This window comes from Polypterus senegalus, chromosome 16 (assembly GCF_016835505.1).
Source record: "Polypterus senegalus isolate Bchr_013 chromosome 16, ASM1683550v1, whole genome shotgun sequence".
Taxonomy (NCBI): domain Eukaryota; kingdom Metazoa; phylum Chordata; class Cladistia; order Polypteriformes; family Polypteridae; genus Polypterus; species Polypterus senegalus.
In genome coordinates, this window is record NC_053169.1 from 8,854,621 (window position 1) to 8,872,280 (window position 17,660).

The following is a 17,660-nucleotide window of genomic DNA, read 5'->3' on the forward strand; positions in this document are numbered from 1 at the left end:
AGAACAGCCGAGGAAACATCAGAGAGCGAGATAGTGTGAGAAAAAAGGCTTCCCATACATACTTTTCCAGGTAAATGGCTGACATGGAATAGATCTGATTCATGTTCTGGACAACCAGGTTGAGCTCTGAAGAGAGGGTCGAGGCAGATGGGGAAGCAGATGCTTGATTTAAAAACATCTCGCATTTCCCTTTCATGGTCTCCAGGTCTTCCTTTAGCCTGTCCAGTTCCTTTTTGGATTTCTGTGAATGAGGATGGGAACAATTAAACACAAGGAGCATTGCAAACCATTTGGTAGTAAGGTATGAACCACTGCTGAATAGGTGGAGCAAAGAAGGAGAGGGTCGTCTTGATGGGTGCCATAACAATTACATTCAGTGGCTAGTTTATAAGGTCCAACTACTCATTAATGAATATCCCCGATTCCTCTACATGGCCAGTCCTGTGGCTGCAAATCAGGCTACGTCTACACTTCTGTATTTTCGCTTATAAATGCAGACATTAGTCTCCATTTTCACCTTTTGTAAGCACTATCCAGGGTCACATATTTCTGAAAAAGCCAGATCTGTGTTGTACAGTGGATGGGTGAAAACGAAGAGTTTTGAAATCACAGACTCTAATCACGCTCTGATTAGTTTGTGCTAATTATGTGACCTATGCCTGATTGGATTCTACTATTTATAATATCTCATTCCCCAACTGGTAACCCTTCTCAGAAGAAAACCATATTCCAAGTTGCTTACCGGTACACATTTAAATTGCTATATGTCATGTTTGAATGCTGCATGCAAGGGCAAACGTCAAAAGGTCTCTATAGTTTTGCAATGAATACCGTGGTAGGTGGCATTACCATTCCTTCAAGGAATTTGAGTGTAAGCCCAGTGTAGGTGAACAGCTAAGTCATGTATGTTTTTGGTCATTTTAGTGAGAGTGGAGGTACTTTTACAAGCAATGTGCAAACACTAGCATGGCTGGAGATTGCTTCTGTTTTAAAAATGCTACTTGCAAATGAATGCATAGAGTGATGGGGCCTCTTTTAAACCCAGCACAGGGAGATTTATAATGTCATACTATACTAAAATTTGTTTAAAGAACTACGCCAAGCTGGTTCATAAAACATGACAGTGACATCCCCAGATGTCAATCGAAGACAGTCTTTGGGGGTGGATGGAATTGTGAGGTCTATAGCTGAAAAATATGTAGGAACTAAGTTATCATGGACTGAAATGTTTAAGGAATTGTGAGGTCTACAGCCGAAAAATATAGGGGACTGCGTTTACCAACCTCTTGCTCTGCAATCCGTAGTGCACTCTCCTGAAGGTCATCTCGCTGGAGTGGCGTTCGGATCTGACGGATCAATCGCTCCTCACAGCTCTCCAGTCGCATTCGGAAGTTGCGCATATCAGAAATAAAGAGGTTGTAAACGGATTCCTCGTGTTCTTCTGTTGGGGTGAAACACAATGAAAATGTCAGTTATGTTTATTAAATGTAGCCTGCTGTCAATATCCACATGATTAAGTTAAGACATAAAAAGATGAGACTATTCTCGTATCTCCACAATAATCACAGAAATAATATTAGGTATTAGGTGTATATATTGAATATATTAAAGGCTCAGGTTCTATTATTTTAAATGGTCAGAAGATTGCTACTAGCAGGTCACTATATGGCACAATTTTTCTGAAGCAGCTGTCAATTTCTGGTGTCTCAGGTCTCCAAATGAATGTTATAATAAGAAACCAATTGTTACCTCTTTCGGCAGACTTCAGAAGCTCCTCATAGTACTGCTTGCATATTTCCACCTCTCTTTCCAGATGGTTCCGGTCAGAAACCGTGAAAATCTCAGATTCTTCTGTGTCATCAAGAAAGTCTTCAAAGTGGGTTTGAAGATTGCTGAGGACCTGCTGGTGTTCACCAGGCAACATGGTTTTTATCTGAAAGGAATTTTTTTTTAAAAATTGAATGCGGATTGGTGCAAAATGAACGAAAGAATAGGACACCAAGGGAGTTACCTTTGTTCAAAATCCAACCACTAGAGCCTTAGCTAAAAAAGAGTGACGGACGGCCGGAGCCCATGCCTGGCCAGGACACCCCTTCACCACATCTGCCAGGGGGACAAGGGTGGAAAGCCCAGTATCTCCCCCTGGATCCAAGATGGCAGACTCCCTGGGTTGCAGCGGTGCTTGGACTCTGCCTGGGCTTCATGGGGGTTGGAGTTCTGTGCAGCTCTGTCGGGTTCCGCAGGCACTGCCAGGGGGTGTTGCAACTGAAGCGGCTGGCCCATTTTGGGCACTGGTTTCGCCTTACCCGGAAGTGCAGCCAGATATCGGCAATCAACCACCCGGAGCACTTCTGCGTGCCTGATAAAAGGGAACCAGCGACCACTACTCAGTGGCCACAGTTGGGTGGAGAAGAACAAGGTTGCTTGGATGGAGTGATGGTGCCAAGGAGGAAGAGAGAGTGCGGTGCATTAGTGGTGTGCTGGTGCTTGGGACTGTGTATTGCCTGTGGGTCACGGGGAAGACGTGTGCCCACAGGGGAAGAAAATAAAAAGTATTTGTTTATTTTACACGTGCCTCCTGTGTCCAATCTGTGTCGGTCCGGGCACTATACAACGTCTATCTTACAAGAGAAAATCTGAACCCAGTATTAGTGACATTAATTATCTATAAGGCGTTCAACAAACTTGCCCCTCCATAGAATTCAGAATCCTGTCCCTTTACATCCCTAAGCACACTGGCTCCACGTTCTGAGAAGGACACTGAAAAGATATGGAAAAGTTGACTTCTGCCCAAATATAACAGAAATCTGTACTTGGTGCACAATCTAGACTTAGTTGCAAATTTCATCGCTAGGTGTACCATAGTTTAGTATTCTGTGCCAGTCTGCCAAGTGGCATTGCTCTGTATTGTTCGTATGCCATTCTGTGTTGGTTTTTCTTGCTGTTTATTAAGCTTGTTCTGTGATTTTTGCGATGGTTGATCATAAAGAACAGCAAGTCTGCATTAAAGTTTGTTTTCTCTTAAGGGAAAACAGCTACTAAAACTGTAGTGATGCTTGAAACTGCTTTTAAAGAGGAAGTTCGAAGTAAAACACAGGTCGACGAGTGGTTCTCACGTTTCAAACGAGGAGAAATGTCACTTGAAGACCAACCAAGATCTGGCTGAACTTCCATAATTAGGAATGACGAATAGGATATCTTGGGAGTTCTTACCACTTTCCCTCCTCGCCTGATCTTTGCTCTGTGGGACTTTTTCTTGTTCTCGCATATGAAAAAAGAACTCAAAGGAAAGAGTTTTTGTACCGTGGAGGAAGTCAAAGGAAAATTCCAAAAATGTTTCCACCAGTGGGAAAACCGTTGGGACGAGTGCATTCATTTACATGGAGAGTGCTTTGAAGGAGATTAAAGTTTCAGTAAGTAAAAATTATTAAAACTATTTTTTTTTCATACGCATACATAAAATGCTAAGGGTTGTCTGTCTATCATGCAAAAACTTGCAAACAACTTTGTCTTGAACTTTGAACTTCACCTTAATCGGAGCATAAGACATGATGGTGTAGCACAACAATGCGAGACGGAATACCCTGTCCGTATATTTAGGCTTTGGATCTCCCTGTCTGACAAGAAAAGAACAGCAGCAGGACATACAGCATTGCTGACAGGAGATGAACCGTAGCCACCTGTGCTGACCATACAGCACATTGTACATTTCTCACTTTCCTCGCAAACATAAGAACACGACATAAAGTCTTACATCACCAAAGAATCGGAGGTGTGGGATTTCTCCGCCACGCGATTGGGCTTCGGGTCCTTCTCACATAAAACGGCAGCGCGGCCATAACTGATTGTTTTTCAACGCAAATGGAAGCCACACACTACAAGAGCAAAAAGGTAGGGCATGACAAAGATGGTGGCCCCTTCGACGGAGTGTGTTGTGAGAAATGTAAGAACCGCCTTAGCTTGAGGACTGGAGGTCCAAGTGTTATCTAGTGTACCAATAATTTTAAATATTTTACTGATAGAGAAATAAAAAACTACTGCAGGCACACACCCTTTCTAAATGTGCGCACATAAAATGCAACACCCACCTCTTGTTATCGTCATGTCTGGCTATTTGTCTGCATGGAGAAACCCGACTCGATTTCAGTGAAGTTTTGTACACTCTGTCTGCTAGGTTTCATTTTCAGTGAGAATTCTTGGACAGAGTTTGCTGTGGAAATTTTTTTGAAATTTCCAAAGCTCCCTAATAATTTTAAGTGTATTAGTAAATTTCGAAATCCTTGAAACAGAGAAACAGTTAGTGTATCGCATGTGCCTTAAGAGAGATTATGTCACGATATTTTGTGATGAAGCAAATAAACAAAACTGAAAAATATTTGAACGCACCCGGAAGTTAAGGTTCATTTTCAAACGTTATTTTCTTAGGCCTTTTTATGACTGACAGTCGATTCACACAGTCTTCAGACCCTTTCGCTTTCTGCACACTTACTGTGTTGTAGTATTGCATTTTAAATGGATATATTTACCATTTCTGCCCATCAATCTACACTCCATAACCCATAATGACAAAGTTAAAAAAGCCGTCTTCAGAAAGGTTTGCAAATTTAAGGGAGATGAGTGCCAGCTAATTGCACACCCAGCGACACGAGATATGCCTTCAAGGAGAAGCGCGTGGGAGATGACTAATAAAGAAACATTTTAGCAACTCTAGAAAATAAGTAGTTTCTTTAAAATGGTACAGCCTTACCCTGAAGGCACACAAAATAAAGAAGACAGCAGCGATTTGGACGCAACTCAAGGCAGCCCAGCACGCCCGTCTCTCACTTACCGAGGCCACTTTGCCGTTGCGGATCGCTTCGATGTCATTCATCAGGTAACGCCACGAGACGACGCTCTTCATGTTGATGTGGGACTGATGCCAGAGCGCCAGTACGTTTTGATACAGCTGCTCAATTCTTTAAAAAAAAGATACAAAAAAAAACACAGAAAGAATGTGAGACAACAAATCACATGACGCAAAGCTGAGCAGGAGTGTGGTGTCCGCTCACCCCTTCTCAAGCAAAGTCCGATTTATTGTGCTCTGTGTCGTCCAGAAGTAAAACTCACAATAAAAATTCTTGCACGTTGACTGTGGACACTCAATTCTAAGAGTTTAATTTTAAAAAAATGAGGGTTTTGTGAATTAAAGAAGTTATATGGTGTGTACTGTATGGCGTAAATTAAAGGTGATATACAGTGTATGTCAGTGGTACTGAATTGAAGGTGAAATACGGAAAATACCATATACTGTGAACATATACAGCACAAACTGAACTCAAAGGTGATTTAAAGTAATGGCCAACCATACTGAATTAAAGATGATGCACAGTATAAGCCGTATACTGTAAATGGAAGGTGATACTGTGTACAGTATGCTGTACACAGTAATTTAAAGATGATATGCAGATATATTATATACACTAATGACAGATGATACACAGTATATAGCACATAGAGAATAGTAAGTGAAATATACTAAAGTAGATATACGTACAGTATATATTGTATGTAGTAACAAACAATATGCCATTTAAACTAAATTAAAGATGAAATACTGTACATGCCAATTATAGCAAATAACAGATGATATATAGTTTTTACCATGTATAGCAAAACACAGATGATATACACTGCATACTGTATATGGTAAATAAAAGGTGATACATATTATGTACTGCTTATAGAAAGTTCAAGATAATAAACAGCACATACCATAATGTTATATATACAAAATATATTGAATATAGTGAATTAAAGAGATATAAGGTACAGCATAAACTGTATTTAGTAAATTTATAGTAAATTAAAAATAATATACAACATATACCCCACATAGTAAATGACAGGTGATATACAGTATATCTAATATATAGCAAATTATAGGTATAGCACAGTACAATATAACATGCATAGTAAATTAAAGATGATTCACAGTATATTTAATACATAGTAAAGGAAAAGTGCTAAACAACATTTACTGCACATGGTAAATGAAAAATTACATACAGTGTAAACTCTACACACCATATAGTAAATTAAAGGCTATGTACAGTATATGCCATAAGTAAAGATAATACGCAGTGTATACCAAAGGCAATATACAGTTTCTACCAGATATAATATATAAAAGATTATATACAGTATAATATGCCATCTATAGTAAATTAAAGCCGATATGCAGTATAACATGAATAGTAAATAATAGATGATTCCAAATATATTCAATACATAGTAAATCAAAGGTCATAAAGGTCATAATATCTACTGTATAAGGTAAGTTAAATATTACTGTATATACTGTGTAAACTATATATACTACAGTATACAGTAAATTAATGATGATATACAGTATATGTCATAAACTGTACTGTACAGTAAATTAAAGGTGATATACAGTATGCACTGCATATATTCATTTCAAAAATATAAAAAGTGTATGCTGTATATATATAGCAAATGAAAGGTGTTATACGGTATATGGCATGTAGTAAATTAAAGACTTCCTAATGCACGCATTGTAAACGGCATGAGTGTACGCAGAACATTCTGTAGCGTCTTCACACCTGCTGGCATATTCGATGGCTTCCTTGTTTGGCGGAGGGATTGTGAAGCAGACTGAAGGCACCATGGCTTCATTTCCAGTCGGACTTATGATTTTCCATTTTGCACGATGTGAATTACTGGCCAGCACACACTCATCATCTTTGTATATCGTGATCTAGTGGAAAAAAAAACAACAAAAACAAATAAAACGAATGCCCCCGAGTTATTTTACACATCAACTGTCTTCACCAAAAACAATAAGCATGCAGCAACATTTTCAGGCAAGTTAAACAAGCCACTACTTAATCTAATTCCTGTCTAATTAAACGTGAAGTTCAAGGAACGCGTCTGAGTGAACAAGCAGCAGATGACAAGGTCTGCGCAGGTGGCACCCACCTCAATCTGGCGATAGTCACAGATGGCTTTCACGGGGATGGAGGTTCGGATCGGACTGTCGGGGCTCCTCAGCTTCAGCTGGACGATGGCCTTTGCTCTGCCCACGAGACTCGCCACGGTGCTTCTGTACTGCAAGAGCTGCTCCTTTTCATCCTGAAATCAGCGTCAAGAAGAATGAGATACTTGCTTTCAGTATTTGTTGTTTGAATACATAGAATGTGTTTTGATACGAATAAAAGCTTCTAAATAAGGCGGTGTGGTAGCCTTTCAACATGACAGGCACCATACAGTATGAAACAATGAGTTTGGAAAAGGCAAAAGATGATTGGGTGAAGAGGTGCACCAAGATGGAGGTAGAAGGGACGAGGCCAAACAAGATGTGACGGATGATATGAATCTCACTGTGGGTTTCACCACAAAGGACAGAGGAAAAAGATTTGGGGGCAATCAGCTGATTTGGATAAACTCCTGAAAAGAACCATTAAAGCAGTGACGGATGATGATGACAAGGATGACGATGATGACTTATTACCATTGATTCCTGGATCAGGTCTTCTAGTTTGTGCAAGGAGCTTGTCCGGTCACAGCTGTACTTCCTTTGTATTGTCTCTTGGAGATTTTTCAAGTAGTCCATCGATTCTCTGGCATCGCTGAAAAACTAAATTGAAGAAAAATGAAAAGCCATATGGAAGAGAAGAGCAATTTGTATTCTTCAATTCAACACATTGTTCATCGTGTGATGAAGACATCGGGCTTACTTCAAAGTAGAGTGTGTTCTCCTTCAGGTGCTGCTCGACACAACCACAAAGCTGCAAAACCCAGCTCCACTGTGTCTGCATTGCTGCACGGTATGCCTGTAGCAACAAAACAAAAGACACCACAGAGTGAGTGTTTCATGGGTCTTAGTGAAGGGGATACTCCAGGGGGAAGACTAAATGTGAAGCCCAATCAGAAATGCGATTTCCATTTCTGTCGTTAGAGTGGAGAAGCCCCTGATGTCACTTCAAGTTTGATGACCAAAGTCATACCTCTTCCAGAATGCGCCGCGTATGTACTGTTGGTGTTCATTTTAGGACCAACGTTCAAGGTGGATGGAGCTCCCTTATCAAGAGGCATACACTAAGCTCGAAAGAGAGCTGTACGGTCCAGTGATGGTGTGAAATAAAACACAAACTTAGTACGTTAGAACATTTTGGCAATTACTTGGGATTAAATGACAAGTTCCAGGCTGCCTGAAGGAGGCCAGCTGTGCAGGAGAATGAATGCTAAGTGAAAGAGCTACATGTACGTAGGTGGAGGAGTATTGGTGGAGGAAGGACGCTTTAACTAATTAGAATAAACAAAGCAAAAAACATAACCGTGGTATGTCTTTCATTTCCTAGGAATGTCTGAGCACTGAGGAGTTTTTTAAACAAAGATTTCTAGAGACGCAATACTTAGTTGTATGAAATTAAATCAAATCTAAAAAACTGGCTGTGCACAAATGTGGGTCCCCTTGTCATTGTGCTGATTTGAATGCCTGTCACTGCTCAATGCTGATCACTTGGTTGGATGAGCTCATTAAGCCTTGAACTTCACAGACAGGAGTGTCCAATCATGAGTGGTAAAAGGTATTTAAGGTGGTCAATTACAAGTTGTGCTTCCTTCCCTTTGACTCTCCTCTGAAGAGTGACAGACAGCATGGGATCCTCAAAGCAACTCTCCAAAGATCTGAAAACAAAGATTGTCGAGTCTCCTGGTTTAAGGGAAGGCTACAAAAAGCCATCTCAGAGGTTTAAACTGTCAGTTTCAACTGTAAGGAATGGAATCAGGAAATGGAAGGCCACAGGCACAGTTGCTGTTAAACCAAACCAGCAGGTCTGGCAGGCCAAGAAAAGTACAGGAGCGGCATATGAGCAGGATAGTGAGAATGGCTACAGACAACCACAGATCACCTCCAAAGACCTGCAAGAACATCTCGCTGCAGATGGTGTATCTGTACATCGTTCTGCAATTCAGCACAATTTGCACAAAGAACATCTGTATGGCAGACAGGGTGATGAGAAAGAAGCAAGCCCTTTCTGCACTCATGCTTGTTGTATGCAAATGCTCATTTAGACAAGACAGATTCATTTTGGAACAAAGTGCTTTGGACTGATGAGACAAAAATTGAGTTATTTGATCAGAACAGAAAGCACTTTGCATGATGGAAGAAGAACATGGCATTCCAAGAAAAACACCGGCTACCTCCTGTCAAATTTGGTGGAGGTTCCATCATGCTGTGGGGCTGTGTGGCTAATTCAGGGACTGGGGCCCTTGTTAAAAGTCGAGGGGTCAGATGAATTCAACCCAATATCAACAAACTCTTCAGGTTAATGATCAAGCATCAGTCACAAAGTTGAAGTCACGCAGGGGTTGGATATTCCAACAAGACGATGACCCAAAACACAGTTAGAAATCTACAAAGGCATTCATGCAGAGGGAGAAGTACAATGTTCTGGATGATTTGAAGCTGACTGTCCATGCTCGGCAGCCATCAAATTGAACTGAACTGGAGAGATTTTGTATGAAGAATGGTCAGAAATACCTCCATCCAGAATCCAGACACTCATCACTGGCTATAGGAGGACAGCGTCTGGAGGCTCAAAGGAGCAAAAGGAGGCTCAACTAAGTATTGATGTCATATCTCTGTTGGGGTGCCCACATTTATGCACCTGTCTAATTTTGTTATGATGCATATTGCATATTTTCTGTTAATCCAATAAACTTAATGTCACTGCTGAAATCCTACTGTTTCCATAAGGAATGTCGCATATTAAAAGGAAGTTGATGCTTTGAAAGCTCAGCCAATGAGAAACAAAAATCCAAAGAATTAAGAGGGGTTCCCAAACTTTTTCATATGACTGTATATATCTATGTATGTAGCTATTATATAGTGCCTTTCATATCTATCTTAAATCTAAATACAAAGTACATGTTATAGTAAAACATCTAATGCTCAACCACACTGTTTATCGTGGCATCAGTGCCAGGCTTTCGTAGTTGCTAGGGCTAGATTATTGAAGGGCACCTTTGTATCTTTGTATTTCTTTTTATTTATTTGTCACACACTTTTATTTAAGACATCTTACACCATTTTAGGGTCAATTGGTTTTGTTTTTTCATTTGGAGTAAAGGCGGGTAAAGTGACTCGCTCAGGGTCACACCATGCCAGTAACAGCATTCAAACCCATTACCTTAAGGTTTGAAGTCCAAAGCTGTAACCTCTATGCCACACTGCCCATCCTAATGCCTTTATAACACATCCCCCACCACTATGCCCACCACCTCGGCTCACCATGGTGGTTTTACAATACATTAAAAGTGCCCAGTTTTGCACAAATGCCAGGCCATTAAGCATATACATGAAGCTCTGCATTACCTCAATAGTCAGCCTTGCCGGGTGATTTTCAAGCAGGAGCTGCTCGGCCATTTCTTGAACTGACTTTATAACTCTTTCTTTGTCGTCAAGTATTCTCATAAGATCCTATAAAAAGACATCAGATGAATACATATTCAATTTGCAAGTATTCTCTTTATGTGAAGAAGATAATTAAGACACAGTTTGGACAATAATATTAGCCAAAGCGTGAAATGATTGGTCTTACACTTAGCTGACTTGGTTGAGCTGATCCTACGAAACGTTAAAACATTAATTAGAGCTCTAAATAAACACAAATCACCCTGTGATGGGTTGGTATCTTGTCCATCTTGTCCAGGGTTTGTTCCTGCCGTGCACCCTTTCTGTGCTGGAATACACTCCAGCTTCCCCGGGACCAGTGGCGATGTTAGGAGGTGGGCTCCAGGGCTGTCAGCCATGTTGTCCCCCCCTATTATTTTAAAGCCCCCCTCCTAACTGTTGAATCCATGTGGGTCTTCCACAGGTCAGCCCTGTTTTGCCTTGTTTGGTGGTCTAGTAATGAAAACTCAAAGGGATATCAGACCAGCAAACCTCTAGCACATACATGTCAACTGTGCAAAAACGGGTCTTCAAGGATCAGGGGTTAGGCACCTAATATGGGCTGAGGCCTGTTCAGGATAAAGCGGCTTTGGAGAATGGATGGATGGATGGTTGGCTAAAAGCTCATTTTAATTTTTCTTTTTCTGTTTCTTTATTCATTTCACCACTGCATCATCTGACTTCATGACATAAGTCTCCAAAACTAATTCACAGCAGCTGTAGCGAGCTGAAGCCTGTCCAGGCAGCAAAGCAGACAAGGCAGTGACCCATCCTGGAAGGGGCACAGATCCCGCTGGCTCATGGCACACACAAAAGCAGCCACACTGGGGCGACATAGAGTCGCTAAGGGACCTCATTGAAGGATCGTGGACTGTGGAAGAAAATGTGTTACACTGTGAACTAAAAAAAAATGAACTTTCAAGGGACTTCGCAATAATTCAGATATCTGTGGTCACACTACTTCAAAAATATTATTTTTAATAATAATGACTTACTGCATGGTAGTCTTTCTTTTTTGCCAAATTGGAACTCCTGTCACTCCAGTCATAAGACACCTCTTCCTCTTCTTTCTCATTTAGCCAAATTAGTTCTCGAGTGGCCTTTGAGACAAACTCATGTAAGGTATCAAGGTGCTTCTGACGATTTCTAGATGTGTTCTGAAATGAAACAGTCAAACAAAGCTATGACGTGACCACAGATGTTACAGATAAAACATTTCAGTACATCTTCAAATGCACTGGCTTACCAGGAGCTTTCCATATTGGCTCTCCAGTCGTCCCAGCTTCTCAGAGTAGCTGTGCTTCAATGGAGGTGTCATCTGGATCTGTGCAGATGGCGAGAAGGAATATGAAGAAACAACTCAAAGGAAATCATTAGGCAGTACAACCAATAAAATGGATAAATGTGTGTGTGTCTGTGTGTGCTGCATTTGTCACTCCAATGCATCAAAAACATCAACAATGGTTTTACAAAATGAATACCAAATGGCATATAACGGAAGCATGTGCAATGCATTTGAAACTCCAACAGTTGGCGCATCACATATTTGTAGTAATAAAATGCTTTCCATATGTCATTCCAACAGATGGTGCATCACAATCATCTTTAGAAATAAAATGTATTGAATTTTTTATTCCAACTAATGGCACATCACAAACATTAAAAGTGATTTTATGAATGCCATACCAAATGGCATATAACAGGGGCATTTGCATTGCGTGTGTCATTCCAACTGATGGCGCATCAAAAAACATTTTTAGTAATAAAATGTATTGCATTCTTCGCATCAACAGATGACACACCACAGACATTAACACTGATTTTATAAATCCCATATGAAATGGGATATAAAGGAGACAAATGTATTGCATTTGTCATTCCAACAAATGGAGCATTACAAATATCACTGCATTTACGAATCTCATACAAAATAGCATGTGACAGAGACACACGCATTGCATTTGTCATTCCAACAGATGGCACGTCACAAAAATGAACATTATTTTTGTGAATCCTAAACCAAAGGGCATGTAACAGAGACAGAGGCACTGCAAGGTGTACCGCAGTCTCTACATATTTGTAAAGGTGCATGTTTTGCTTTAGTAATTGGGTAGCACGCTTTACCTTATACATTAAAAGCAATTTGAATCCTATTACTGAGATCTTAACTAATATCGTGTCTGTGTTGGATACCCCATTATAATAATAGTTGCAATTACTCTGTAAGGATTTGCAGGTAATTGTGGTAAAAAGAATCACATATTAAGGTGTCAAATTTCCCAGAAGAGCAAGTGTTCCTCTTCAAACATGGCAGCATAGCAGGTAGTCCTGCTTAGAGCCCGCTGCAGCTCCTGGTTGGATTGCCCTCTGGGCAGACTTTAAACAATCTCATGTTGTGTACAGGATAAGAAGCGTGCATGAGCGTGTGCCATCATGAAATGGAATCTTGGCCGGCGTCGGTCCCTGCCTTGCTACCAGGATTGACTGTAGATCCCTAAGACTGGAAGAATCAGATTTAGAAAGTGAAAGGACACTAATTAATTATACAAGCTGTATGTATATTCTGTACTGTGTATATATATATATATATAGCCTGTGGACATACCACCTGCACTCCAGAAGAGGTCATCCACCTGAAGCTAAGCATGTTCAGGCCTGGCCAGTATTTGGATGGGAGACCATCTCGGAAAAATCTTGCTACTGGAAGAGGTGTTTGCGAGGCCAGAATGGGGTGCTTACCCTGTGGTCAGTATGTGGATCTCAATGCCCCAAGTGCAGTGACAGGGACAGTGTGCTGTAAAAATGGCAGCGTCCTGTGGATGAGACGTAAAAACCGAGCTGGTCATTAAAGATCCCTAGGCATCCTTTGTAAAGAGTAGGGCCTATCCTGATGTCCATGTTAAATTGCCCACAAAGGCTTAGTCGTTCTGGCACCCTTGGCTAACTGTCTCTAATCACTTTACCACCTAACAGCTCATGTGCGGTGAGTGTACTGGCACAGGAATGGCTGCCATTGCATCACCCAGGTGGGTTCTACACATTAGTGATGCTTGAAGTGGCTCCATACTCACTTTGAAAAGCACTTTGAGTAGTGCTATAAATGAAAAGAATTATTATTATCATAGAAATATATATATATATACATATATATATATATATATATATATATATATATATATATATATATATATATATATATATATATATATATAATATACTGTACACAATCAGTGACCAAGTTCTTAGGAGCACAATGCTAGCACTGAGTAGGACCCGCTTATGCTGTTCAGATAGCCTCCGTTCTTCATGGCATGGATTCCACAAGATGTTGGACATGTGTTTCAGATTCTGGTCAATGTAGACATGTTTGCATCACACAGTGTCTGCGGACTTGTCAGCTGCAAGTTCATGTTGCGCATCTCCCATTCTATCACCGGTGACTGGGAAGTCCACTGGAGAACACATTGAAGTCAATGTGTCATGTTCATGAACCTATAAGGGCCAAAAGGCCTTTACAATGGATGGGTCGAAGAAGACCCTCTCCTGGGGCCATGTGTCCCCCCCCCCAGCAACCCTCTGGTTGATCTCCCATATGTTCACATTTTTTGGGAATATGGGAGAAAAATCCATGTGGACAAGGGGAGAACATGCAAACTCCGCACATATAATGACTGCATGCAGCATTCAAACCAAGGACCCGGGATCCATGAAGTGGCAGGACTAACCAGTGCCCTACCAATGCCACCCTGCTGTGTCTCTCAACATACCCAGTTGTTGGTTTTTTTTTTTTGTGTATACCCATTTGTGATCCTATGAACACACGACATGTAAAACTTGAGCCAGAAAACTACTAAGCATGAAACAATTTCTCCAGCACATTTTTAAAAAGCTGCATAACTTTGGCTGAGGTGTGGTGTTCCACCCCAAAACAAAAAAAGACATGCATTACCTCACTGATTTTGGCTTCTTTAAGACTCATTTGAAATTCTTCAATGGCCCCGTGGACATTTTTGTGGTTTTCAAAATGGGATTCAACACTCTGCAAGTCCGATCCCCATTCTGCTCGATCTAATTGCAGCTTAAAAGAAAGACAAGTTATGTTATATAAATGATAAAAATTCACCATTTGGGTTAGATTGTTATTATTCTTCTAACTGCAAAAGTAAAGACATTTCTGTAACATTTGAGATGACGCACTGCCTATAATGGTGTTTTCCTCAACTGTGTTTCGATTTACCATTTTCGTTTAACATTTACTGATTTATTTCAATGATTATTTTTTTATTTTACAGTATCTCTGGTATGGACCTCTGCACATATTTTTGACCTCACTTCATCATTTCCTGACCCCATTAATTCAGATTTTCCTCTGTCTTTCTGCTAAGTCAAAACATTTAAAAGCCAGGGGTTTGTGGTTACCCTTCCTCTTGTAGGGCATTTTCATCTATTTCAGGACATTTCTTCATATTTTAACATGTTAAGCCAGTCTATCCAATTTTGGGCTTAGCCACACCATAATTGCTTCAGGCATGCTGGATTGGATGTGCCTCATCTGGCTGGCTAGTGAAGGTAATGGCCTGCTTCTTATGGGTATTTTAGGAGGCCTGGGCCCCATTTCATCATATTTGTGATAACAGAGACTCTCAAAGTCACTATGGCCTCCATATCTCTTAAACCCTTATGCCTGGAAAATGAATACTCTTGGTGACCCATCAAGCCCAATTCCAGAGAAGGTCTGATATTAGAGGATCTGAGGAATTCTGTTTCTGTCAACCCTGATGGAGTTGGCCTATTAGGGTTTTAGTTCAAATTATTGGGTGTGTCAAGGCTGAGCTCCACACAATGTTGAAGTCAGTGAGTGGCAAAGCCTGCTGTCGTGAAAACTGGTTTAACACTTCAAAATATAAAAAGATGTCCCAAAATAAATCAAAATACACTACAAGGGGAAGGATAACCACAAACCCCTGGCTTGTAAATATTTTGATTCAGCAGAAAGTTAGAGGGAAAATCTGAATTGATGGGGTCAGGAGATGAAGAAGTGAACACATACAGGGGTCCAAACCATGCATGCAGAGGTCCATAATACAGTACATTTAGGTTTCCATATCACAGAGGAAAAAAAAAGAAATGTCTGTCAAAAGTACCAGAAAATGTTAAACAAAAAGCAGAAGTTGTTCACTAGAAGAAGAGTTGAGACGCTGTTAAGGGATACACCATTATAGGCAGTGCCTTATCTCAAGTGTCACCGAAATGTCTCTCCTGTTGCAGTTAAAGTTTTCATATGCCACACTGATTTTACCGATGTTTTGTAAGAGTTATTAGGACCAAAATGTCCTCCTCGTGGGTTAATTTATAATGGAGTGCTAACAGTGCCGTAGCTTAAATAACTGACTGCAAAAACATCTAAATCACAAGACGATTTCAGTCAGTCATAAATTACAGAAATTTTATAGCCTACAGTTATTATCTTTTACTCCAATTGCTATTTGTTGCACAAAGAGCAGTGTGATGAATCTCAACGTGAAAGGCGCTATATAAAACAAAGCTTAGTGGGGGGTTTCCGCAAAAACACACAACTTAACGTGCTACGAATACACAAGGGTTACCTGCATCTCCTCGACCCAGTTTAAAAGGTCCTGCACAAACTTCATGTTGACCTCCTCTTCCGTTAAGCTGGGGTCCGCGAGCGACGACTTCAACAAAGGTTTCCGGATCTGCATCAGTTTCAAAGTCTGCAGGGATCCTGAATCCATTCCTCCCAGGTAGCTTGGAACCATCGGGGACTGAAGGCCTGGGGTTATTCCTGGTGTGAGGGAGGGGGTCTGGGAGGGCGTCAGGCTCGACGTGTAACTGGATGTGAGTCCGGGGGAAAGACCCGGCATAAGACTGGGCGTTAAGCTGGATGATAAACTGGAAGGCAAGCTGGGGCTCAAACTCTGGGAGAAACCGGAGTTCAAGCTTTGTGTGATTCCCGATATCATCCGTTTGGTTTGCTCAGTGGTTAAACTGCGTCCCTTGCTGTACACCGAGGAACATTCTGATTTAAGGGTGAAGAGGTCGTCTCGAATTTTGGAAACCCTAAGAGACAGCAATTGATAAAGAGAAGTTGTTCATCAGTGTTGTTGTATAAGATAATGTGCAAATGTCAATCAGGAATTTTACTCTACATGGCGCTTCTACGCAAACATGACAGGCGAACAACTTACAAACATAGGCTGGCCACCTTCATGTGAACTCAGTTCAGTTCAACGTCAAGTTTCAGCAAAGCTTAGGATTATTAATGATTGCTGGAGTGGTGGCACTATGGCTAAAGGACCTGGGCTGGTAACCCAAAGGTTATCGGTTCGAACACCGGTAGTGACAGAAGGAATGCTACTCCGTTGGGCCCTTGAGCAAGGCCCTTAACCTGCTGTACTAATAGCTGACCCTGCGCTCTGCCCCCTAAAACTCTGAGTAAGTTGGGGAATGCAAAAAAGAGAATTTCCCAAGTTAACCAAAAAATAAAGAGGAAAACGCACCTCTGAACCAGCTGATCTGCTAAGTAAAATTTTCCATCCAGTAAAATCTGAATGTCAACGACCTGCTGCCTCAGAAGAGTCTCACACTCCAGCAAGTAGCCGGCGATCTCAGCTTCATTCTGGAACTGGATTCCTGATTCCAGTCTCTTGGCATCCTAAAAAAAAAAAAAAGTAAAAAAGCTGGTTAAAGCAACCAAGGTGTTGTGGAATCGGAGACATGGAAAGAGACAGCAGAATTTCAACGGGTGGTGCTTCGGTATGCAGTGGCAAAGTGCAGAGGGTGTGCAGAAGAGCAAAGAATCAAAATGAAAGGCTGCGATCAACAGGCCGTGCGAGAATAAAAACAGAAAAATACAGGTGGAGTTTGAAAGTCCTCATAATGGAGTGCAACCTGACAGGGAACTTGAGCAACACAGTTTCAAGGCACTGTGTCTTTACATTAAAAAAGTAAAAAATAACCCTGGGGACAAAAGAAACTTCTCTTTGTCTCTACAAACCTTAAAGCGGCCCATTAGGAATATTAACAACGGAGCAGATCCATGTCTGTATTGGGATTTATGGAACTGCGGGATATTCTAATGTCAGGCATTGTTTTAGTAAATGTGTGCATACTGTATGAGCAGCTTTGTTATTTTATTTCATATGATTTTACAAATAAAGTCTTAACAGATGGATTTTTAAACATA

The 17,660-nt window shown here is 40.9% G+C and overlaps 1 protein-coding gene across 13 annotated transcripts in view; it reads right to left on the bottom strand.

The window, feature by feature from the left end:
• dst (dystonin) overlaps positions 1-17,660 on the bottom strand; it is a 413,393-nt gene that overhangs the window by 208,920 nt on the left and 186,813 nt on the right. For all 13 annotated transcript variants that reach the window (XM_039739122.1, XM_039739120.1, XM_039739118.1 and 10 more), the window contains 14 exons: positions 16,975-17,129; positions 16,063-16,534; positions 14,406-14,534; positions 11,703-11,780; positions 11,452-11,613; positions 10,379-10,483; positions 7,737-7,832; positions 7,511-7,636; positions 6,979-7,131; positions 6,603-6,757; positions 4,829-4,955; positions 1,750-1,933; positions 1,284-1,441; positions 63-241 (listed from right to left, as the gene is read on the bottom strand). In XM_039739122.1, the coding sequence (XP_039595056.1) occupies positions 63-241; positions 1,284-1,441; positions 1,750-1,933; positions 4,829-4,955; positions 6,603-6,757; positions 6,979-7,131; positions 7,511-7,636; positions 7,737-7,832; positions 10,379-10,483; positions 11,452-11,613; positions 11,703-11,780; positions 14,406-14,534; positions 16,063-16,534; positions 16,975-17,129 (2,279 nt within the window). The remainder of the gene's footprint in view (positions 1-62; positions 242-1,283; positions 1,442-1,749; positions 1,934-4,828; positions 4,956-6,602; positions 6,758-6,978; positions 7,132-7,510; positions 7,637-7,736; positions 7,833-10,378; positions 10,484-11,451; positions 11,614-11,702; positions 11,781-14,405; positions 14,535-16,062; positions 16,535-16,974; positions 17,130-17,660) is intronic.